At 34.7% G+C, this 24,215-nt stretch overlaps 3 protein-coding genes across 7 annotated transcripts; 1 reads left to right on the top strand and 2 right to left on the bottom strand.

The window, feature by feature from the left end:
* Nucleotides 1–616: 616 nt before the first annotated feature.
* Nucleotides 617–18,496, top strand: LOC106170888 (tRNA 2'-phosphotransferase 1). 5 transcript variants are annotated; one of them, XM_087005211.1, is made up of 8 exons: nucleotides 618–819; nucleotides 1,209–1,299; nucleotides 1,876–2,045; nucleotides 2,325–2,423; nucleotides 3,347–3,419; nucleotides 3,980–4,036; nucleotides 4,353–4,460; nucleotides 17,049–18,496. In XM_087005211.1, the coding sequence occupies exons 1-8, from the start codon at nucleotides 781–783 to the stop codon at nucleotides 17,075–17,077; spliced, it is 666 nt and encodes a 221-aa protein (XP_086861337.1). In that variant the 5' UTR covers nucleotides 618–780; the 3' UTR covers nucleotides 17,078–18,496. The 5 variants fall into 5 exon arrangements, with proteins under 5 accessions (XP_086861339.1, XP_086861337.1, XP_086861340.1 ...); XM_087005210.1 differs by lacking the exon at nucleotides 17,049–18,496 and adding an exon at nucleotides 4,869–5,660 and having other exon boundaries at nucleotides 619–819; XM_087005212.1 differs by lacking the exon at nucleotides 17,049–18,496 and adding an exon at nucleotides 4,869–5,660 and having other exon boundaries at nucleotides 621–819; nucleotides 1,218–1,299.
* Nucleotides 5,004–10,174, bottom strand: LOC106170886 (collagen alpha-1(XII) chain). Its single transcript, XM_087005209.1, has 7 exons — nucleotides 10,016–10,174; nucleotides 9,125–9,325; nucleotides 8,034–8,310; nucleotides 7,659–7,774; nucleotides 7,305–7,424; nucleotides 6,827–7,018; nucleotides 5,004–6,334 (listed from the first exon to the last, which is right to left on the bottom strand). Exons 1-7 carry the CDS (start codon nucleotides 10,131–10,133, stop codon nucleotides 6,132–6,134), a joined length of 1,227 nt encoding a protein of 408 aa, XP_086861335.1. The 5' UTR covers nucleotides 10,134–10,174; the 3' UTR covers nucleotides 5,004–6,131.
* LOC106170887 (collagen alpha-1(XII) chain-like) lies at nucleotides 18,211–22,683 on the bottom strand. The gene is made up of 7 exons (XM_087005208.1): nucleotides 22,525–22,683; nucleotides 21,656–21,856; nucleotides 20,506–20,782; nucleotides 20,128–20,243; nucleotides 19,793–19,912; nucleotides 19,316–19,507; nucleotides 18,211–18,798 (listed from the first exon to the last, which is right to left on the bottom strand). The coding sequence occupies exons 1-7, from the start codon at nucleotides 22,640–22,642 to the stop codon at nucleotides 18,596–18,598; spliced, it is 1,227 nt and encodes a 408-aa protein (XP_086861334.1). The 5' UTR covers nucleotides 22,643–22,683; the 3' UTR covers nucleotides 18,211–18,595.
* Nucleotides 22,684–24,215: the final 1,532 nt, after the last annotated feature.

Below are 24,215 nucleotides of genomic sequence, written 5' to 3'. Positions count from 1 at the left end.
AATAGCGAGGATCTTCTACTCCGACCACTGCACTCGTTACCACCAAACTTGTTGAAATCATTTTTATTCATTTTTTTTTAATTTTGGCAATGCTACATGTAGGCTTAGTACCTGGTATATGCGAAAAACAATATCTGTGACACAACAAGCAGTAATGTTTCAGTCCATATATTCATGTATAAGAAGAATAGTAGGCCTAAATGTAAACAAGATAATACTTATAAATGAGTTAGGGTGAGGAGCTGGACTTGATAGTATATATACCCCTAAGGACCAGTTACACTAAACACGCGATATGATATCTAAACTGACTTAATTATTTCTGTTTTGTAAAGGAGGACAATCTGGACTGGGATTATCCAGACTACCAGTGTTTTAAAGTCTGTAATTAAAGTGTTTCTTAAACTGCCCACCAACATTTCAAGGAACTCAAATCTGTAGAAGCCACATTAACTTTTGAATGGAACCTTCTTGGGGGGGAGACAAGGGCTAGTAGAACCCTTGTCAATTTATGAAAAGGTCTTGAAAAGTAGTTAGCACTTTTCGCCTTTTGCACGCCTCCAAATTGTGGTAGATGTGCTTCACATCTACTCTCCGCATCCAGACCAAATATCACTTTCTAACCTCCAAACATAAAAAACTGAAATCTTTCTTGGGGGTTGTGCAACAATTTCGTATATAAAGCATAATTTCACTCCGTGAGTTGAGTAAAAATGATAAAAGCGTATTTGTGATGAATGGCTTCAATTAACAGTCAACATTCTGTGACTTATTCCCACAATGGCGTCTAGAGGAGCTAGAAAAAGAAGTAACCAGCAGGTAAACAATAAGACCGTAAGCAGCGTGACCGTAAGCTAACGTTAGCAAACAACTAGTGCCTTAACATTCGGATTTAAATTCTTGCTTGTACAACTGCATATTTCATACTTACATCAGATGGTACATTAAGGATGATCTCTTTCCTCACCTGCCTCCGTTTTTAGTTCTTAAAAAGAGGTCAGATTTAAAGAGAGAGAGAGCATACATGTAGCACTTGACACGAAATCTATATCAGACTTAATTGTCTGCTATGGAGTAGACATCTGTAGGAGAATGTTTTGTTCATGCGGTATGTGCATTCCATCTTTTTATCTCTGACTCTAGTCTTATAAGTTTATACCTACATGTATATACCCAGATTATTGATATACAGATCTACCTCTTATGAGTACTTTCAGGGTAATGACGTGAGACTGTCAAAAACATTGTCATATCTCCTCCGACATGGTGCTGAAAAGGAAGGTTTTACCTTCACAGAAGGTAACTAATATATATATATATATATATATAATTGGAATCCTACTTTTAGGGTGCATTTTCAATGCATTTTCAATGAAACTGTCATTCTATGTAGATCACACAGCTTATGGAAGCTTTTAAACTTTGTTTTGAATGTGATGCAATGCACACAAAAGTTAATCAGTCCCTAGCTGCTCAAGGAGACATGTTATTCAGTTAATATGATTGCATCTAGTGATAGTACTTGCGGAGTTGGATTTCTCTGCTTAAAAAAGTTGTGTTTTTGGAAATGCACTCCTAGAAAAAATAGCAAGAAAACACAGCAAAATGGGTTCAAATTAGCAAGTGTGACATCTGTACATGTACCAGTATGTATTTGTAGTAGTGTTGGTAGTAGTTTGTTATCTGGTATGGTGTTACAGCATAAACATATATAGTACACAATGCACATTAAAAAGTACAAAAGCATACACAGAGTTTATAACAAAGTAATGAAGATAACTATAATATTGTACATGTACATACTGTGAATACATTTTATGCACAAATTCTATAACCATGCATCCATAACAACAGGGACATGTGAATCTGTTCCAGGTGGATTCCTTTACGTGGATGATGTGTTAAAGTGGTCTTCTTTAAAAACATACACACAGGAAGATATACTGCGAGTTGTTGAAAATAATGACAAGAAAAGATTCGCTGTTGAGCAGGATGAAGACACAGGGAGAGTCAAGATACGAGCAAACCAGGGGCATAGTGTTCAGGTGAGGAAAATCAAAAAGAAAGGCAGACATTTAATAGGTTGATGAATAAAGAAATAGTTTAACTGATTAATTGTTTTATAATTTCATTTTTTTTTCAACTTCACACCTTTCTTTTATCTTTTCTTCCTCTCTTTTTTGCAATATATGTAAATATATTGCAAAAAAGGAGAGAAAGAAAAAAATACATATATAAATATATTGCAAAAGCCTTGAAGAGATGTGAAGTTAAAAATTAAATAAAATAATAAAGCTATAAAGAACCTTTATATACATTTTCAGGTGGAAAATCTTCAGCTGTCCCCCCTCATAGAAGCCTCCCAGTACCCTGTTGTGATACATGGTACATATAGAAAAGCTTGGGAATCCATCAGATCTCAGGTTAGTCATCCACCCCAGTTGAAGAGAACTTTCTTCAACTCTAGTGATTTCAGTGGTTTTGGTTGACAATTTGAACTTGTAGGAGGTATTTTTAGTAATTTTTTTTACATATTTACCTTTACTTTTATTTAGGTGCAGGTGCCCATGGTTTAAAGACAACCAACATGCATGAGACCTTCATGTGGCAAAAAAAAAAAAAAAAAAAAAATTAAGAAACTTCACTGATTTCCCTAAAATCACCAAGGCATACCCTATCCAAAACCATTGAGAAAATAAAGACTATAATGCCATTTTGAGCTCTATACTTAGATCTTGGATGACCTGTTCCATAATTGCCAGCTGCTATCTCCAGTATGGCTTCAGTGGAGCATTGAGTTATACATATAGTTCCATGCGTGGAGAGGGTCTTGGAATTTACTCATTTGTTTTCAAAGTTTTTAATTTTGCAGTTTTGACAGCCCAACTTGAATGGAGTTTAGTGTAAATAACGTAAAGCAATCCCTGCAACATAAACATTGTCAAAATGTTGTATAAAACCTATACCTATCCAATAGTCCAAAACATGTTGTCTGTCTTAAACAAGTTTTAGATCAATTTTGGACCCCAAGTTTTGCCAAGGTTAAATGATGGGAAATAATGTTCCCAAGTGTCAATTTTGACATTTGCACATAAAAACCTTTCCTCCCCCATCCTTCCATGCCATGTTGTATCATCTGTTAATAAGATTTTTTGTCCATCTTAATAAAATTGGCAGAGCCTTGCCCTGCCTCATGAAAAAGCCTACAATTCCAAATTCAGAATATTGAACAGATTCATAAAGATGGATTTCAAATTGTAAATTGTCTGATTTTGTTTACTGAGGATATAGAGGCTTAAAACCCAAACTTCGTAGTTATCCTTTACCTTTGTTCTTTTTTTTTCAGGGACTTAGTAAGATGAATAGAAACCATATTCATTTTGCACCAGGTGAACCAGGAGACTCAGGGGTCATCAGTGGCAAGTGCTATTTGTAATTCACTTGTTCAAGTTTGATAATTTGCAAATCATTTATCCATTTCATTGCTTATACTGGGCACCTAGAATTTTTTCATTACAAGTGTTATGTGTTTCCCTTATAAATGAAAACATTAGAAAATACATTGAAGCACATGTTAACAATATGTCACGTCAGTTCAGATTAAATACAGTTTTGCTGGCCATTTTAAACTTTTGAACATTAGTGATCTCCAAACTCATGGGAGACAAAAAATATTGTAATACATAAGTGTTCTGCACCAAATTTGGCCATGGAAACTAAGTTTGTATTAATTTTTCCCAAAAAGGAATGTATTTTTCCCACCTGAACGCTATATAATTAATTTTTCTTTTGTGAAGTTACTAGTAACCATCAGTTTCAGACAACATTTACTGGGAACAGTAAAGGTCTGCTGATTGAAGAGATTATTTTCCAGTAATTTCTGAAATTCTGTGTTAAAGTCACAGACATTGCCAAAATTCTCTTGGCAGGAGTTTAATTTATATTCTTAATCTCTGTCATAAACTTTTCATTTCTTTAGGAATGCGAAAAAGTTGTCAAGTTCTCATCTACTTGAATTTACAAAAGGCATTAGAAGGTACGTTAGGCTCATTCATCTTCATCATCATAATGATTATAAAAAGCTGATTAAGTGATAAGTTTAATCATAACTTGTCACACATGTACATAGATTTCATAACCATATGTTGTATTATAAATGTACTCATATTTTATTTAATAACTTAAAAATAATTTTTGTGAGATTTTTTCGTACCACCAACCACTTCATCTGTTTAGTGTTTTTTCAAATGAAGAACCTGTCGAAGATTGGATCTGAGACTAAAGGCAGTAATTCATTGTCAATTGGCCATAAAGCAGGTCTGCTACTGTAGTGAAATTTGTTTAATTTTCAGATGGTCTGCAGTTCTTTTTATCAGACAATAATGTCATCCTTAGTCCTGGCAACTGTGATGGAATTATTTCACCAAAATATTTCTCCAAAGTTATGAATCGGGAGACTGGTACGTGTTTGTCTTTATCTTGAAACAGAGTTTATAATTTAATAGAATGATCTTGTAAAGATAAATTTCTTTTCAATAGACTTGTGAAGATTCTTTTGTCTATAGATACTTATATTTGTCTGATCTTACCATCCAATATTTCATCTGCTTGCATTCAGACTTCATCAGGGAATGAGGTTGTGACAGGTGTGACAACCTGTCACCCCCTCTGGTGTGCTATTTGGTCAGGCCCCCCCTTGCCTGCCCCTCCCTTAGGAGTGGTAGGTAGAGGTTGGGTAGCTTAGTCCCAGCATTTCTTTTCCTCTTAACATTGGTGTACATTTGCCCTATAAAGTACATATACTAGCAAGTCTTTGTAGGTGAATGTCAGGACAGTGTAAGTTTTTTCTTTCTTAAATTATTTTTCAGGGCAATCACTAGATTTGCATACTAACAGTTGACAAATGAAATTGTGTAAGACTGTTGACCAGATTGTCAGCTGATTTGGTTACTGCTTCAGGGGTTTTAAAAAGAACTGTGATACAACCAATGCAAAGGCAAAAGGCCTGTTGGAATGACAATTTATTTGTAGTTTTTTCTTCTTTAGGAACTTTTTGTCATAAAATTAACATCAGAACTGACTTTAAATAAGGCCAGTGATGATGACATTAATAATGTTAATGGGTTTCCAAAAGGTTCTGTGCTAATATAGGATTACTGATATGCATTCATTGGTACCAATGATAGAAGAAACCTGCTTAAAGTGTTTCTTTTAAGTATTCTTGTATTAAAACCCAAGAGCCCCCAGTGAAGAATATGAACATGTATTTTAAGCATCCTCTTATTGCACAACATGTGAAAGTAAACTTAATATGTTTTGTTAATCTGTTGATTACAGATATGCATGTGTTTATTGATATGCATTTATTATAAAGTCATCTTTTAGTGGAGGAAGACCGACTTACGTGATAAGTTTACTTGTTACAAATTTATCTTGTATTCATATACTATTCTTCTTATGCATAAATACGAGCCAGAAGTGGATTAAAACTGATTTCAACATGTTTGCTAGTAAGGAGTGCAGTGGTCAGAGTACCGGTAGATCCTCGCTATTTTGATTTTGGGGCTATTGATACATGTATGTGCACGATAAATCTGGATTCTGAATCATAATTATTTGATTTGTATTTAATAATGGTTTTGATAAAGAGATTTTTTCAACTGTCTCTTGTTATTTATTTTCCAAAGTCTCTTGTATACCTTTTTGTTTCTATAGATTATTGAAATTTAGATGCATTCGGGAAGTTATATCTCACTTGGAATGAGATGTGTCAAAATTAAACTCCGTATTTGTATGCTACTGCAGAGGAAATAGAAATATTTATCAGTGTTACCTGTTACATGACTTGAGGCAAAAGAGAAAAATGAAATTTTCTAGGACCTTTCATCACCTAAACAGTAAACAAAACACTTATGAAGACAAAGAGCATTCCCTCTCTTTTCACTTTTAATTTCGTTACTTAAAACAAAAACAAAATTACACATGCATTTCAGAGAAAAGGTGTTAAGATAACTGTAATAATTTGTCCCATAAAGTAAACTTCCGTCTTGATAATTGAAATCCACATATATGTTCGCTGAAACCTCCAACAATGCCGGATATCCATATCATTGGACAAGATCCGGTTCCAGTTAAATCAGCGTCTTGCAAATGACATAGTGCAACTCGTCACAGGGTGCCGCTTCTGGTTCCAGCGTGTTCTCCCGGAGCTTCACGCAACGCTGGTTCGGGGCGTTCTTGCCCAGGTTAGAGGCATCTTCGGTCATCAGTTTACCGCTGTCCGCCCAGGTAAACTTGTCGACTGTTCCCAGATCGTTGCCACTACTCCACCAACCTAAATTCATTAATAATATGAAAAAAATATTTTGTAATGTTATGTTAATTTATATATACCATGCCATATCCTGTAAAATTATATACCAAGCTGATAATCACATTTAGATCCAGTTGAGATACGATGTGTTTTATTCTTTTACTGTTTTATTATCTTCAGGAACTAAATATGAAAACCCCCTTAAAATTTTACACGTTATAACGCGAAGAGTACATTCTTAAAAGGGTGAAATGATAATTATTATCATGATAATGTGGACAGTTAGCAGCCTGTGGTATTGAGCAGGACGTCAACTTTGAGAAAAAACAAATAAACAAACAAACAAAAAATAATGAAGAATAGAGATTGAGAAAATTCTAAGATCTTATTTGGATAATGTGGATGATATTGATGTCCTTTTCAATAAAAGGCATTTCATTGCTTGTCATATTTTCTTTTTTTATGCCTTTCTTGTTTTTTATTTTATTCCTAAGGACGCATTTCGTTTCTTACTCTTATCATCTCCGGTTTGTGCCCGGATAAATTCCCGTTCCTCTGGAGACGTGACAGACACCGAGCGTGCTCCGAAGTTTTCTGCACAAAACAAGTCAGCTTCCGCCCAAGTCATCTTGTCGAATTCAGAGCCGAATCGATAGCAAGCGCCAAGTGTTTCGTTCATCTTGAAACAGTTAGGACATCTGTTTTCTGGAGATATCAAAAGTTGATTAAGGAAAATATATAATATGGAATGGGGCTTGTTTGTAGGCAACGAACTCGTAAAAAATGTACTAATGTAATATATATATATTGATATAAAAATTGATATTTATTATTGCCGGAAGACACTACGAGTGAGCTCAGTATTTTAAGCCTACATATTGTTTTGAGTTTGGAGAAAGTCAAACAGGTTACCAAATGTTTATACGGTTATAACGACCAGAGAATTATATCGGATATAATTCCATGTAACGACGAACTGTTTCCTACTTACCGACGCAGCTATCCCGTAGATCGCTAAGAAGTGTTCTGATCGCATCCAGGCTGGCGTCAGCGTCGTCCATTCTCTGATGCTGCTGTACTGCCAGCGGGTCTGGCTCACACTCGACTTCAACTGATATGTAAACAAATAAAAATAATAAAATAAATTTCGATAGGCACGGATTTGTACGAATTACGCTTCCAATTTTTTTTCTGAATCGCATCTTTTTCACTTCTAAATCTGTACATCAAAATCAAATCAATTAAAAATATCAATCTATTGATGAATGCAATAAAATGGCAATGCAGTGAGGTTGTAAGAATTATTGTTTTACGTTCCAATTGGTTAAGATACATGTACACATACCTTCTCTGCATATTTTCCTGGCAATGGCAGTTTTTAAGTTCATCAAGTGGCCTGCATTGTTCACCATGATGACGTGGTCTTCTATAGGCTCAGACACTATTAGATCCAAGAAGTCCCTGGAACGCGTGAAAATGATTGAAGAAAATAATAAGTTAAAGTGTATAATGCTCACACTTAATATTCTTGAAACACACACACACACACACACACACACACAAAACAGAGAGAGAGAGAGAGAGAGAGACGTAAAATCTTTTTTCTTTTTTGTTCAGTGCGCAAGAGGATAAAACTTGCAGTTCATTTTGGAAATGGAAATCATAAACGAAATAACCAGCTCCCTCATTAAATTCATCAAAATATGACAAAATAACCTACGGTTTCAGTCTTTTTCCAACCCCAATGGCGAAAATTATGGTACCATCGTTTTTAATGTCGTTGGCATACGGTACTGTCAACTCTTTGTCTTCGTTTGGCCGCCCGTCAGTAACAACGATTGCTATCTTCTCCACACCAACGCGCATTCCGTTCTCTTCCTTAAATACCTCGTCTTTCAACTTGTACAAACACCCGGACGTGTTAGTTCTACCTCCTTGAACTTCCTTTGCCTTTTTTGAGGCCAACTCGTCGATATCACCAATAATACCATCCACGTCTACGGAAGAATGGCAAAAAATAAAACGTTTAATTTTCGGTAATTATATTGATGAGTGAATTCCTAAGAGGTCCTTTTCAGGATCCATTTTGTAATCCATGACGCTTCCCCGTTAAATTAGTAGAATGATGTTTTCAATACATTTCATTTGGTATAATATTTTTTTTAAACATTTTGAAATCATTAGGATTATTTAAACCCTTTTCGTGCTGATTACTTAAATTTCCCTAGAAATCTGTAATTGCTAAATATTTGGTACAGTGTATAACTCATACGCAGGATGTAATGGGTCTTAGATATAAAACTCCGAGCTTTTATCTACAGGCCCCTGTGTAATTAATGCATGTATGACATGCAGTATTTTTCCACAGAAAGAAACCTACCTATTAATGCGCTAATAAATAGCAGAACCGATTGTGTGTATGTGTGTCTGTCTCTCTCTCTCTCTCTCTCTGTGTGTGTGTGTGTGTGTGTGTGTGTGTACGTGTGTGTGAATGTTAAATATATGAAGCATAGTAAAGATGCATCAAGTTCTTGGTAATATTTTATTCCTAGCAAAAACAGAGCGTTATTATAACGTTACCATAACGTTTTTTGGTTATGCTAACGTTATGGTAACGTTATAATAACGCTGTTTGCTAGGTTACCCTATCAATATAAGAAGCTTTGTGATATATGCCATCCAAGCAATGTTTAAATTCTCACATTTTAAACAAAGTTGTGCTCTTTTAAGTGCACAATTTAAATTTTGAAAATATTGTAGTCAAGCTTTTTTATGTCATTTCTACCGCAAAAGCATTATGAAAATACTCACCGGAGTGATCATTTAGATCAAAAATGATTCTTGTTTTGACACTAAATGTTGCCAACGCAACCTGTGTCGCGTCTGGTCCTATATTATATGCTGTGATGAATTCCTTGAGAAAACCAAGTATGGCCTTGAATTCACCAAAATTGATGCTCTTGGAGGCGTCTAAACAGAAAGCGATTTCTACCCGCGGGGGTGGTATGCATTCTGAAATAAGAAAGTTAAATGCGTTGGGTTGCTGCGTGGTTCCGTATGAATAATTCGTAGTGCGACTTTGATTAAAAATGTGGGGGAATTAAGGCAAAAATACATAGATTAGATAAACAACAAAACAGTTATACACTTGACCAAAAAAGTTAGGAAGCATCGTTATTTTGAATAATTATAAAATAACCATATGAGCTAAGGTAAATATTTAAACCAAATATTAACGGATAATGCACCCACCATTCGTTTCTTATTAACATTTTTACAGAGAAAAAATTCTATGGGAGTTACGGCGACATTTAAGAATGTGGATCGAATCTCATATTCATAAATTATGCAAGTGGAGTGACAAAGTTTGAGCAAGTCTTGACAACAAAAAGTGAAGGCTTCATATGACACTGACGCTGAGCAACTTATGACTTTATTATAACTGTGACTTACATACTCTATGCCTAACATAAAGATATTAACTGGATGGTTATTTTATAATTATTCAAAATAACGTTTCCGAACTATTTTGGTAAGTATATTGTTGTCTCGGGGTTATAACTCACTCACTCACTCACTCTCTCTCTCTCTCTCTCTCTCTCTCTCTCTCTCTCTCTCTCTGTGTGTGTGGGTGTAAAACAAGAGCGTTTAAAAAGAAAATTGTAGTGGATACTGCCACTAGAAAAATGAGAAAAAACTTACCGAAGGATTCCTGTCGTCTGGCCAAATGCCTTAATTCCCCCGCGAACGATGATGCTCCGAGAGCCACCGAAATGACGCCACAAACCAACGCGTATGAAACAAGATAGTGGATCTTCATCGTTCTGATGTGTGGTATTCATCCCGCGTTCTCTCCATTTATACAGTTTCTCTCCCCTCAGTTGATGAGGTAAAGCCATAATAACCAATAGCATTTATGGAAGAGAATGACAAACGCCCATTCAGAGAGCACGCTGTGGTATAATCACACTAGGTATATAGTTAATTCAAAATTAAAAGAGAGCTCAGATTATGAAACAAATTTGCCATGCTAAGTAGCTGATTCCGTCGACATTTTAATGAATGTAGAATGAGTCAAATGTACATACTTTATTCATGAAGTTCTCTTTTACACTGTCAAAGCTACGTGTTGTATGCGAATTTCTCTTACAAGTCAGAGCAGCAAGAGGGGACCAGGCACCCTATTGGCCGTTGTTGTACCCAGACACTAATATAAGTACCTTTTTTTTGGGGGGGGGGGTGTAACTCTTTAACAGCTGAAAATACGGAAAATCAAATATCGCTGTTAATGGTTGTTTTATGACTTAGAATACACCATGTATATTTGGTTATTCATTGATGTCTTTAATTGTAGAACCAATACTTCAATGACACTGATGAGGTTAGTAAAAGTTATTAAAGCATGAAAAACCTTTGTTTCCATTTATCAGTTAGAAAAATGGGGAAAAAGCGAAATGAAATTATATGAAAAAAACTTCCATAGTAAGTGTTAAGTCTGTGTATTAAGCCGAAACGAAATTCCCAAAGTAATCTCTCCGCCCAAAATGCCTAAATTGGTTTGAGAATATACACAATTTCTACCCAATTCTCACTGCATACTAGTTGTAGTTCTGAGGACCATGTTTTTTATCTTCCACTAAAAGGTATGTCGTGATTAGAACGCTACTTGGATGTTTTTACAGTCTACGTTATAATTGTGTACCTGTGTTTTGTACCAAAAATAAAAACATTTCAGGTCATTTTAATGTCTTTTCATGCAAGAATGTTGTCTAACAACTGGGGTTGATACAATGTTGTTATCTGACGATGAGTCAACATTCAAATCCAATGTTTATCCAACTTATTATCAACGTTATGGTTCAACGTTGTTTCAACGTTAAAACAACATAATTTGCGCGCTGGGAGGTTGTATGTAGCTGGTAATTATAATGAGGTATGCAAGTTAGCTGTCAGTGTTTCTGTAAGGGAGGATGCTTTATTTAGTTCAAATCACGAAGAAGGGGACAGTTTAGTCTGGCTTCACAGTCTGAATAGTTCAGAAAATAATATGATAATCGTATCACCAGATACTGATGTACTAGAAATAGGGCTTGGTTTGTATGATAGCAGAGAGTACCTAGGTAAAAACATCTTGATAAAATAAAGTTGTAAATTGTATGAGGAAATTTATGTTAATGTTAATGGGTTGCATGGTTACATATTTAATGATCCCGACTTGAGTAGGTTAGATAGGTCAAAGGTGGGTAAAATTATATTGTTTGTATGTTCTGGGTATGATTATGTTTCATTTTTAGGTGATTTGGTAAAAAGAAACAATCTACTCTGTATTTTATAGGTATGCTGACTTTATATCTGGAAAAATTGCTGCAGGAACTCTTGATGAAGTAGGTGCAGGGACTATTAGCTTTTTACTGTCTGTTAGGTTGTCTTTATTTTAGGAAATGCTGCAATGCTTTTTTTTTTGTCAGTAAATCCAGACAGTAGCCCCATTAGTTATTTCAGAAGTTTGTATAATAAGGACCTCAGTTATTCAGAAAATGTTTCTATTTGGTTAGGTACAGGGTAATATAAGGTCGGCTTTGTTAGATGTAGAATCCTTGGAGCATGTATCGCCACTTGAAGATAGCTTAGAGGTACACTGGTTAAGGACTTGTTATATAGCACAGATGTGGGGACAAGCAGGCCAGAATAGGATAGATTATTTAGATGTCTTAGAACAGGCTTTATTTCCAAGAAATAATAAGGAAACTGTTTACATAACTGCTGTATTTGGATTTTCATTTCAAAATTTAATTATCTGAACGTTAATAATAAATTATACAATCAGATGGTGCTACCACAGACTTCTTACATAACTGCTATATTTGGATTTTCATTTCAAAATTTAATTAACTGAACGGTAATAATAAATGATACAATCAGATGGTGCTACCACAGACTTTTTTCAGGCTACAGAATTTGAATGCTTTGGGTTGCACACTTTTAGATTGATATGTCAATAATAAATGACCCAATCTTGATGTCAAAGCTGATTTCCTTAAAATTTCAGTGGATGTGTCTACATAATTATTTTGGGTTAGAGAATATGAATCTTTTGGGTTGCACACTTTTAGATTGAAATATCAATAATAAATGATTCAATCTAGATGACAATCTTTGATCATAGGCTTTGATTTGATTTTATTATTTTCGTATTTCATAAGGTGTTTCTACAGAATTATTTTGGGTTTGAAAATTTGTCCCAAGCATAAAACACTGAATATAACAGAGTTTCTCTGCTGGTTAGACGGGCATTTGTCAAAAGTTTTGACATATCATTACACACATTTTCTATTGTGTTTGCATCCGGAATCTGGGCAGGCCACATCACCCTGCGAATGTCCTGTTGGTCAAACCAATCATCAACTGCTCAGGGCCTGTGACAAGGAGCATTGTCATCCTGGTGAACAAATGGATAATTCCTGTCACCAAACATGTAAGTAATAGATGGTAGCAAGCCTGACTCCAAAACATCGATATATTTCTAGTGATTCATGTTTCCATCAACCACTATCAATTCGCCCACGCCATGGATGGTGATGCAGCCCGACACCATGATGAATATGCTGCTCCGGGTTCGAAAATTCAGTGCATGTGGTTCAAATGCTTTACCAGCAGTTCGCCAGCATCATACCCGTCTGTCATCAGAGGTCAGACCAAAGCGACACTCATCAGAAAAAATATATATAGGACCAATTGTCATGGACTGTCCAGTTCCAGATCCTGTTGACCCTAGTTCACTCTACGTTGCTTGTTTTGTAACAATATAAGAGGTTTCAGTATTGCTACCTTGCTGTACACTCTCTGAGCATGTAACCGACGCCTAGCAATTTTCACAGACACATTCTTATGTGAGAAATTGTTCCACTGCGTTGTCAACTGACAAGCAGTGTCGAACTTTGACAACTTGGACATCAAAATCAGTCGTCGGTCTTAACGGCCAGTAGTTTTTCTTGGACGACCCATCAGAGGCAATTTGTCTCTTGATCCAGTGTTTCTATACCGAGACCAGACCCTCTGCACGGTTCTGACTGAACAATACAATTGTATCGATATTCTGACATTGCTTATATTCCGCCTCTTTAGGTTAATAACTTGACACCTATAACAGTTAGATAATTGCCTGTATCTTGTCAGGAGGAAGACAGGAATAACATTCGTTGTACATGTACAAGACCAACAATACAATTCCATGGTATAGCGGTTTTATACTCATTAGTCGCATTATAAGTAGACCAGGCATTATAACTACCCAAGATCTGCCTACTTTTATTACTCTGAGTTAGGGGGTGACACTTCTTTTGTCCAGTGTGTGTATGTCTTCAACAACAAAATTGTATGTTCTCAATGGGGCAAGTCGAAATTTCTTTACAAAATAAACGACATTTTATCAAAATCAAATGGACAAGGTACTTGGTTTTTTCAATGAAAAATCACAGACAATTGTGAATTTTACACATACTGTATGTTTTAATTCATATTTTTTTAATTGTAATTTCTCATTGAGTGGTACAACAAAACTAAGAGTGCTTAACAGTTTTATTCTTTATAATAAAGACACAAATCCTACATGGAAATATATTTTTGAACTGAACTTTGGAAATTTTCTATCCCTTATATCTCGAAAACTGGCAGAGATACGCCCATAGATACTATTGAACTTGTATAGGAGGTCATATTCTGGCAATCTAACTGAGACCTTGAAGTTGACCTTTGACCTACTTTTCACCATGATCTGAACTTCTCAATTCTTCAACGAATGTTATGATTTGTCAAGGGTAGAGTTACATGTACACACTATCCATAGAACCTTCTTAATTGTCGGAGTAAAACGAACATTTTATTATTACAGGTATTTAAAGCAATAATAACTCTTCCTTTGAGATTCAAAATTCCGCAAGAAATACATTGTAAACAACGTATGGAAATATATTCTATTGTATTTTACCACTAAAACGGTCGTTATTGTAGTAAAACTAAAACCTGTGCTTGTCAATAGGGCTTTCGATGCCTTTCTTCCCGGTCGTTAAGGCATCCGTTACCAATGACGTTTTGGTGTCACGCGGATTCTCGCGTTCATTCGATACCAAAATAATTTGCGACTTCTGGCAACAGGTGGTGAAGAATGGTGTTTGATCCATGTAGGCCACCTCCAATTTATAGATGTTTTCCAAGCATTTGGCTACCATTTGCGCTTCTGTCGAATTTGGTCAACTTTTGCGTTAAAACCTACATGAGTAAATATTTTAGAAATTTTATAATAATTGTATTTAATGGCAATAAAATTTATTTTTAAAAAATCACGCATTGTATTATTTTGTATTATTAGTAGTATTACTTTCACCCTTCTTCAAAATACATAAATGAATAAAATTAAAAGGAATGATAAAAATCTTTTACTTAATTTTTTATCTATTTTTTATTTTTATTTATTTATTTATTATTTCATTTTATTTATTTATTTATTTATTTATTTATTTATTATTTTATTTTATTTTTTAATTTATTTTTTTTATTTTTATTTTTATTTATTTATTTTTTTTTGGCAACCACAAGAGAAATGCAGGAAGAGGTTAAGGTGTACGGTGACCTTGAAGTTTTTTCTGTGATGCAAAGATGTTCTCAGAGTGAATGACGATGTTTTGTTCTGCGGTTCTTTTTTTCATTTCCAAAATAAATAAATAATAAATATTAACTTATTAAATAAAATAATAAATAAATAAAAAAATTAATAAAAATAGATAAAAAATTTAACATATTTTATTAAATAAATTGATGTTATCACAATATTTCCATTCAATTTCATTTTGATTAATTTGGAATTTCAGATTGTTAATTTTATTGTTAATTCAATTTTATTTTAATTTGGAATTTCATTGTTATACAATCTGTTTTAAAGACTTTTTGTCCATCTTAATGAAATTTGCAGACCCTTGCCCTGCCTCATGAAAGTGCCTACAATTCTTAATTATAATTCAGAATATTGAACAGATCCAGATCCAAAGATTTTAAATTGTAAAATGTCTAATTTTGTTTAGGGAGGATATAAGGCTTTTAAAAAAACTCAAACTTCGTAGTTATCCTTAACCTTTGTTTTTCTCTTTTTTTTTCAGGGACTTCCCGCACGAAAATGCAGTAGTATCGAAGTAGCAAAGAAGCATTAACGCAGTAGTGGTGTGGGGCATATTTGCAGTAGAAATGCAGTATACCCTACTGCAATTCTACTTCAAAAGTTACATAAGGTTGTACAGAGGAGGAGCATTAATGCAGTAGATTAGCAGCATGATAGAAGCATGTTTCAAATATGCTAATTAGCTCCCAATGCGAAGCAGATTTGAGGCATATTTGCAGTATGATTGCAGTAGTCTACTGCGCTGGAGCATCTACTGCGTTTTCGTGTGGGTTAGTACGATGAATAGGAACCATGTTCAATTTGCACCAGGTGAACCTGGAGGCTCAGGGGTCATTAGTGGCAAGTTGCTATTTGAAATTCACTTGTACAAGTTTGATAGTTTGAAAACCATTTATCCATTTCATTGCTTATACTGGGCACCTAGAATTTTTTCATTACAAGTGTTATGTGTTTCCCTTTACAATGAAAACCTTAGAAAATACATTGAAGCCCATGTTAACAATATGTCACGTCAGTTCAGATTAAATTCAGTTTTGCTAGCCATTTTAAACTTTTGAACATTAATGATCTCCAAACTCATTGGAGGTAAAAAAATATAGTAATACGTAGGTGTTTTGCACCAAATTTGGCCATGGAAACTAAGTTTGTTTCAATTTTCCCAAAAAAGGAATGTATTTTTTCCACCTGAACACTATATAATTCATTTTTCTTTTGTGAAGTTACTAGTAACCATCAGTTTCAGACATAACATTTACTGGAAACAGTAAAGGTCTGCTGATAGAAGAGATTATTTTCCAATAATTTCCGAAATTCTGTGTTAAAGTCACAGACATTGTCGAAATTCTCTTGGCAGAAGTTTACTTTACATTCTTAATCTCTGTCATTAACTTTTCATTTCATTCGGTATGCGAAAAAGGCATTAGAAGGTAAGTTAGCCTCATTCACTTCTTCATCATAATGATTGATAAAAAGCTGATTAAGTGATAAGTTTAATCATAACTTATGTTTATATTTGTCACACATGTACATAGATATCATAACCATATGTTGTATTATAAATGTACTCATATTTTATTTAATAACTTAAAAATAATTTTGTGAGTTATTTTCATACCACCAACCTCTTAGTTTAGTGTACCCTGAGCTTCAGATCAGATGTGTGTCATTTATCTTCAGATCTTTTTTTTTTTTTTCAAATGAAGGAGCTGTCACAGATTGGATCTGAGACTAAAGGCTGTAATTCATTGTCAATGGGCCATAAAGCAAGTATGCTACTGCAGTGAAATATGCTTAATTTTCAGATGGTCTGCAGTTCTTTTTATCAGACAATAATGTTATCCTTAGCCCTGGTAACTATGATGGAATTATCTCCCCAAAATATTTCTCCAAATTTATGGATCGGGAGACTGGTACGCGTTTGACTTAATTTTGAAACATAGTTAATAGTTTAACAGAATGATCTTGTAAAGATAAATTTCTTTTCAATAGACTTGTGAAGATTCTTTTGTCTATAGCTACTTATATTTGTCTGATCTTACCATCCAATATTTCATCTGCTTGCAGTCAGACTTCATCAGGGAATGAGGTTGTGACAGGTATGACAACCTGTCACCCCCTCTGGTGTGCTATTTGGTCAGGTCCCCCCCCCCCCTTGCCTGCCCCTCCCTTAGGAGTTGGGTAGCTTAGTCCCATCATTTCTTTTCCTCTTAACATTTGTGTGCATTTGCCCTATAAAGTACATATACTAGCAAGTCTATGTAGGTGAATGTCAGGACATTGTAAGTTTTTTCTTTCTTAAATTATTTTTCAGGGCAGTCACTAGGTTTGCATACTAACTGTTGACAAATGAAATTGTGGAAGACTGTTGACCAGTTTGTCAGCTGTTGGTTACTGCTTCAGGGGTTTTGAACAGAACTGTGATACAACCAATGCAAAGGCAAAAGGCCTGTTGGAATGACAATTTATTTGTAGTTTTTTCTTCTTTAGAAACTTTTTGTCATAAAATTAACATCAGAATTGACTTTAAATAAGGCCAGTGATGATGCCATTAATAATGTTAATGGGTTTCCAATTAAGGTTCTGTGCTAATATAGGATTACTGATATGCATTCATTGGTACAAATGATAGAAGAAACCTGCTTGACGTGTTTCTTTTAAGTATTCTTGTATTAAAACCCAAGAGCCCCAGTGAAGAGTATGAACATGTATTTTAAGCATCCTCTTATTGCATAACATGTGAAAGTAGACTCAATATGTTTTATTAATCTGTTGATTACATCTGTTCGTGCCTCTGTGTGATTATTGATATGCATTTATTATAAAGTCATCTTTTAGTGGAGGAAGACCGACTTTCGTGATAAGCTTACTTGTTACAAATTCATCTATATTATCTTGTATTCATATACTATTCTTCTTATGCATTAATACGAGCCAGAAGTGGATTAAAACTGATTTCAACATGCTTGCTAGTAAGGAGTGCAGTGGTCAGAGTACCGGTAGATCCTCGCCATTTTGATTTTGGGGCTACTGATACATGTATGTGCACGATATATCTGGATTCTGAATCATAATTATGTGATTTGTATTTAATAATGGTTTTGTTATTTATTTTCCAGTCTCTTGAAGACTTTTCTTTTATTTTTATAGATTATTGAAATTTAGGTGCGTAAGGGAAGTTATACCTCACTTTGGATGAGATGTGTCAAAATAAAAAATAAACTCCGTATTTGTATGCTACCGCAGAGGAATAAGAAATTTTTATCAGTGTTACCTGTTACATGACTTGAGGAAAAAGAGGAAAATTAAATTTACTAGGACCTTTCACCACCTAAACAGAAAACAATACACTTAGGAAGGCAAATTGCATTTCCTCTCTTTTCACTTTCAATTTCGTTACTTTAAAACAATTAAAACAAAAAAACAGTATATATGTATTTCAGAGGAAATGTGTTAAGATAACTGTAATGAATTGTCCCATAAAGTAAACCTTCCGTCTTGATAATTGAAATCCACATACTGTATATATATTCGCAGAAACCTCCAACAATACCGTATATATATATATATATATCATTGGACAAGATCCGGCGTTAAGGAAGGTCCGGTTTCAGTTAAATCATCGTCTTGCAAATGACATAGTGGAACTCGTCACAAGGTGCCGCTTCTGGTTCCAGCGTGTTCTCCCGGAGCTTCACGCAACGCTGGTTTGGGGCGTTCTTGCCCAGGTTAGCGGCATCTTCGGTCATCAGTTGACCGCTGTCCGCCCAGGTAAACTTGTTAACTGTTCCCAGATCGTTGCCACTTGTCCACCAACCTAAATGCGATAGTAATATGAAAAAAATATATTTTGTAACGTTATGATAAATTTATATATACCATGGCATATACTGTAAAATTATATACCAAGCTGATAAACTCATTTAGATCCAGTTGAGATGATATTACAATGTATATATTATATTCCTTTACTGTCTTATAATCTTCAGGAACTAAATATGAAACCCCTTCCAACATTTACACGTTGTGTAAGTGCCACGCTTGCTACGCGAAAAGTATGTTCTAAAAAGGTTGATATGATAATTCTTATTATGATAATGTGGACAGTCAACAGCCTGTGGTATTGATCAGGACGCCAACTTTGGGAAAAAAACTAATAAACAAGCAAAATATGTGGAATAGGGATTGGGAAAATTCTAAGATCTTATTTGGATAATAAGATGATATTGATGTCCTTTTCAATTATAGGCATTTCATTGTTTCTCATATTTTCTTTTTTAATTTTCTAATTTTTAATTTTTATTTTATTCCAAAGGTTGCATTCTGTTTCTTACTCTTATCATCTCCGATTTGTGACCGGATGAATTCCCGTTCCTCTGGAGACGTGACGGATACTGAACGTGCTTCGAAGTGTCCTGCACAGAACAAGTCAGCTTCCGCCCAAGTCATCTTGTGGAATTCAGAACCGAATCTATAGCAAGCGCCAAGTGTTTCGTTCATCGTGAAACAGTTAGGACATCTGTTTTCTGGAGATATCAAAAGTTGTTTAAGGAAAAAAACAGAATGGAATGGGGCTTGACTGTAGGCAACGAACTCGTAAAAAATGTACAATGTACAATATATATATATATATATATATATATATATATATATATATATATCATGGTATTTACTATTATTGACAGAAGACATCAGCTCAAATTGAATTCCATTACTAGTAAGTTCAGTATTTTAAGCCTACATGTTGTTTTGCGTTTGGAAAAAGTGAAACAGATTACCAAATTTTTAACGACGAACTGTTTCCTACTTACCGATGCAGCTGTCCCGTAGATCGCTAAGAAGTGTTCTGATCGCATCAAGGCTGGCGTCAGCGTCGTCCATTCTCTGATGCTGCTCTACTGCCAGCGGGTCTGGCTCACACTCGACTTCAACTGGTTAACAAATAAAAAAAATAAAATAAATTTCGATAGGCACGGATTTGTATGAATTACGCTTCCAATTTTTTTCTGAATCGCATCTTTTTCACTTCTAAAATCTGTACATCAAAATCGAGTCAAATAAAAATATTAATCCATCGATGAATGTAAAAAAAACTGCAATGCAGGGAGGTTGTCAGAATTAACGTTTTAGGTTCAAAAACACATACCTTCTCTGCATATTTTCCTGGCAATGGCGGTTTTTAAGTTCATCAAGTGGCCTGCATTTTTCACCATGATAACGTGGTCTTCTACAGGTTCAGACGCTATTTGATTCAAGAAGTCCCTGGAACGCGTGAAAATGATTGAAGAAAATAATAAGTTAAAGTTTATACTGCTCACTCTTCATATTCGTGAAACACACTCACTCACACACACACACACACACAGAGAGAGAAAGAGAGAGAGAGAGAGACGTAAAATCTTTTTTTTCTTTTTGTTCAGTGCGCAAGAGGATAAAAATTGCAGTTCATATTGGAAATGGAAATCGTAAACGAAATAACCAGCTCCCTCATTCGAATTTATCAAAATATGACAAAATAACCTACGGTTTCAATCTTTTTCCAACCCCAATGGCGAAAATTATGGTACCATCGTTTTTAATGTTGTTGGCATACGGTACTGTCAACTCTTTGTCTTCGTTTGGCCGCCCGTCAGTAACAACGATTGCTATCTTCTCCACGCCAGCGCGCATACCGTTCTGTTCCGTTAATACCTCGTCTTTCAACTTGTACAAACAGCCAGACGTGTTCGTCCTACCTCCTTGAACTTCCTTTGCCTTTTTTGAGGCCAACTCGTCGATATCACCAATAATACCATCCAAGTCTACGGAAGAATGGCAAAAAATAAAACATCTAATTTTCGGTAATTTTGATGAATGAATTCCTAAGAAGTCCTTTTCAGGATCCATTTATTAATCTATGACGCTTCCCCGTTAAATTAGAAGAATGATGTTTTCAATACATTTCATGTAGTATAATATTTTCTTTTAAACATTTTGAAATCATTATGATTATTTAAACCCTTTTCGTGCTGGTGCTTAAATTTCCCAAGAAATCAAAGAACATCTATAATTGGTAGATATTTGGTATTAACTCGTAAGCATGATGTAATAGGTCTTAAATATAAAACTCCGAGCTTTAATTTATCTGTGGAGTTTTTATTTTTATGTAAACAGCGCTGAGACGCATGTGTAGCGCGGTTTTAAAGAAGTGTTTTATTATTATTATCATTATTATTATTATCTACAGGCCCCTGTGTAATTAATGCATGTATGACATGCAGTACTTTTCCACAGAAAGAAACCTACCTATTAATGCGCAAATAAATAGCAGAACCGATTGTGTGTGTGTGTGTGTGTGTGTGTGTGTGTGTGTGAATGTTACAAAATATATGAAGTATACTAAAGATGTGTCCAGTTCTTACTAATAGCTTATTCTAGGTAGCAAACACAGAGCGTTATTATAAAGTTACCGTAACGTTTTTGGGGGTTATGCTAACGTTATGCTAACGTTATAATAACTTTATGTGTTTGCTGGGTTACCTTTCAATATCAGAAGCTTTGTGATATATGCCATCAAAGTAATGTTTTTATTCTCACATTTTAAACAAAGGTGTGCTCTTTTAAATCCACAATTTAAATTGTGGTCAAGCTTTTTTATGTCATTTCTACCGCAACAGCATTATCAAAATACTCACCGGAGTTATCATTTAGATCAAAAATGATTCTTGTTTCGTAGCTAAACGTTGCCAAGGCAACCTGTGTCGCGTCTGGTCCTATCTTATATGCTGTGATGAATTCCTTGAGAAAACCAAGTATGGCCTTGAATTCATCAAAATCGATGCTCTTGGAGGCGTCTAAACAGAAAGCGATTTCTACCCGCGGGGGCGGTATGCATTCTGAAATAAGAAAGTTAAATGCGTTGGGTTGCTGCATGGTTCCGTATGAATAATTCGCAGTGCGACTTTGATTTAAAATGTGGCAAAAGTACATAGATAAACTACAAAACAGTTATACACTCGACCAAAAAAGTTTGGAAGCATCGTTATTTTGAATTATTATAAAATAACCATATGAGCTAAGGTAAATATTTAAACCAAATATTGACGGATAATGCACCCACCATTCGTTTCTTATTAACATTTTTACAGAGAAAAAAGTCTATGGGAGTTACGGCGACATTTAAGAATGTGGATCGAATCTCATATTCATAAATTATGCAAGTGGAGTGACAAAGTTTGAGCAAGTCTTGACAACAAAAAGTGAAGGCTTCATATGACACTGATGCTGAGCAACTTATGAATTTATTATAACTGTGACTTACATACTCTATGCCTAACATAAAGATCTTAACTGGATGGTTATTTTATTAAAAATAACGTTTCCGAACTATTTTGGTAAGTATATTGTTGTCTCGGGGTTATAACTCTCTCTCTCTCTCTCTCTGTGTGTGTGTTTGTGTGTGTGTGTGTGTGTGTGTTTGTGTGTGTGTGTGTGTGTAAAATAAGAGCGTTTAAAAAGAAAATTGTAGTGGATACAACCACTAGAAAATGAGAAAAAAACTCACCGAAGGATTCCTGTCGTCTGGACAAATGCCTTAATTCCCCCGCAAACGATGATGCTCCGAGAGCCACCGAAATGACGCCACAAACCAACGCGTATGAAACAAGACAGTGGATCTTCATCGTTCTGATGTGTGCTATTCATCCCGCGTTCTCTCCATTTATACAGTTTCTCTCCCCTCAGTTGATGAGGTAAAGCCATAATAACCAATAACATCTATGGAAGAGAATGACAAACGCCCATTCAGTTAACGCGCAGTGGTATAATGACACTAGGTATATAGTTAATTCAAAATTTAAAGAGAGCCCAGATTATAAAACAAATTTGCTTCGCCAAGCAGCTGATTCCGACATTTTAATGAATGTAGAATGAGTCAAATGTACATACTTTATTCATGAAGTTCTCTTTCACACTGTCAAAGCTACGAGTTGTATGCGAATTTCTCTTACAACTCAAAGCAGCAAGAGGGGACCAGGCACCCCATTGACTGTTGCTAACACTAGACACTAATATGAGTTTTTTTTTTTTTTTTTTTTTTTTTTTTTTTGGGGGGGGGGGGACTCTTTAACAGTTGAAAATTTGAAAATATGGAAAATCAAATATCGCTGTTAATTGTTGTTTTATGACTTAGAATACAACATGTATATTTGGTTATTCATTGATGCCTTTAATTGTAGAACCAATACCACGATGACACTGATGAGGTTAGTAAAAGTTATTGAAACATGAAAAACCTTTGTTTCCATTTATCCGTGAGAAAAATTGGGGAAAAAATCGAAAGAAAATTATATGAAAAAAATATTCCACAGTAACTGTTAAGTCTGTAGATCTATATTAACCCAAACGAAATTCCCAATGTAATCTTATCTCCCAGAATGCCTTAATTTGAATCTCAACTGTGACTGAGACTTTTCGTCATCTTAAAAGATATAGCCATACGCTTTTCTTTTTATCTAAGTTCAATATTATTTCAAAATCTTTTACATAATAGGTTTGAGAATATACACAATTTCTACCCAATTTTCACTGCATACTAGCTGTAGTTCTAATCATATCACAGACATGATATAATAATAATAATAATAATAATAATAATAATAATAATAATAATAATAATAATAAACGCTTTCGAAGAAAACCAGGTGTAATTAAATATTTTCTGATTTCAAAAGACTGATCTTCTTTTTTAATTTCTTCAAAAATACAGTTTGTACATGATTGTTATTGCATGTTCAAAATTATGTGAACGTACGTCCATACATATATTTAAAGTAAAACAGGAAAAGCGACTGTGTTCACGGCATGCCAAATAGTAATTAGTCTCAGAATTAGTTCGAAATTTAGTATGATGTCGGCAACAGCTTGAGAGAACGTGTGTTACGAATGCGTACTTTCAGCTATAGGAATTCAATGATGCAGCCGTACAATTTTTAAAAAAATCCTAGACATTTTTGTCCCACAAATCGATTTGTGCGATCGATTGCCGCATCTTCTAGTGGACAGACTATGAACATACTACCGTCATCATTTTGTGGCCACCGTAGATGTCTTTGCACACTTTTGAAAAGTAATAAACGAAAAACTAAACCAAGTATTGTTCTAAAGCTTACCGTCCCAGGACTAAAATACAGATCAATTTCGAAACTCAGAACACTTGTTGAAGTAATGCTTTTTATTAAATATTTCAATTTATCC

This window comes from Lingula anatina, chromosome 2, assembly GCF_051362555.1.
Source record: "Lingula anatina isolate TDL-2025a chromosome 2, LinAna3.0, whole genome shotgun sequence".
Classification (NCBI taxonomy): Eukaryota; Metazoa; Brachiopoda; class Lingulata; order Lingulida; family Lingulidae; genus Lingula; species Lingula anatina.
Note: the sequence above shows the minus strand (reverse complement) of the source record. Positions and strands in the feature narration are given on the sequence as shown.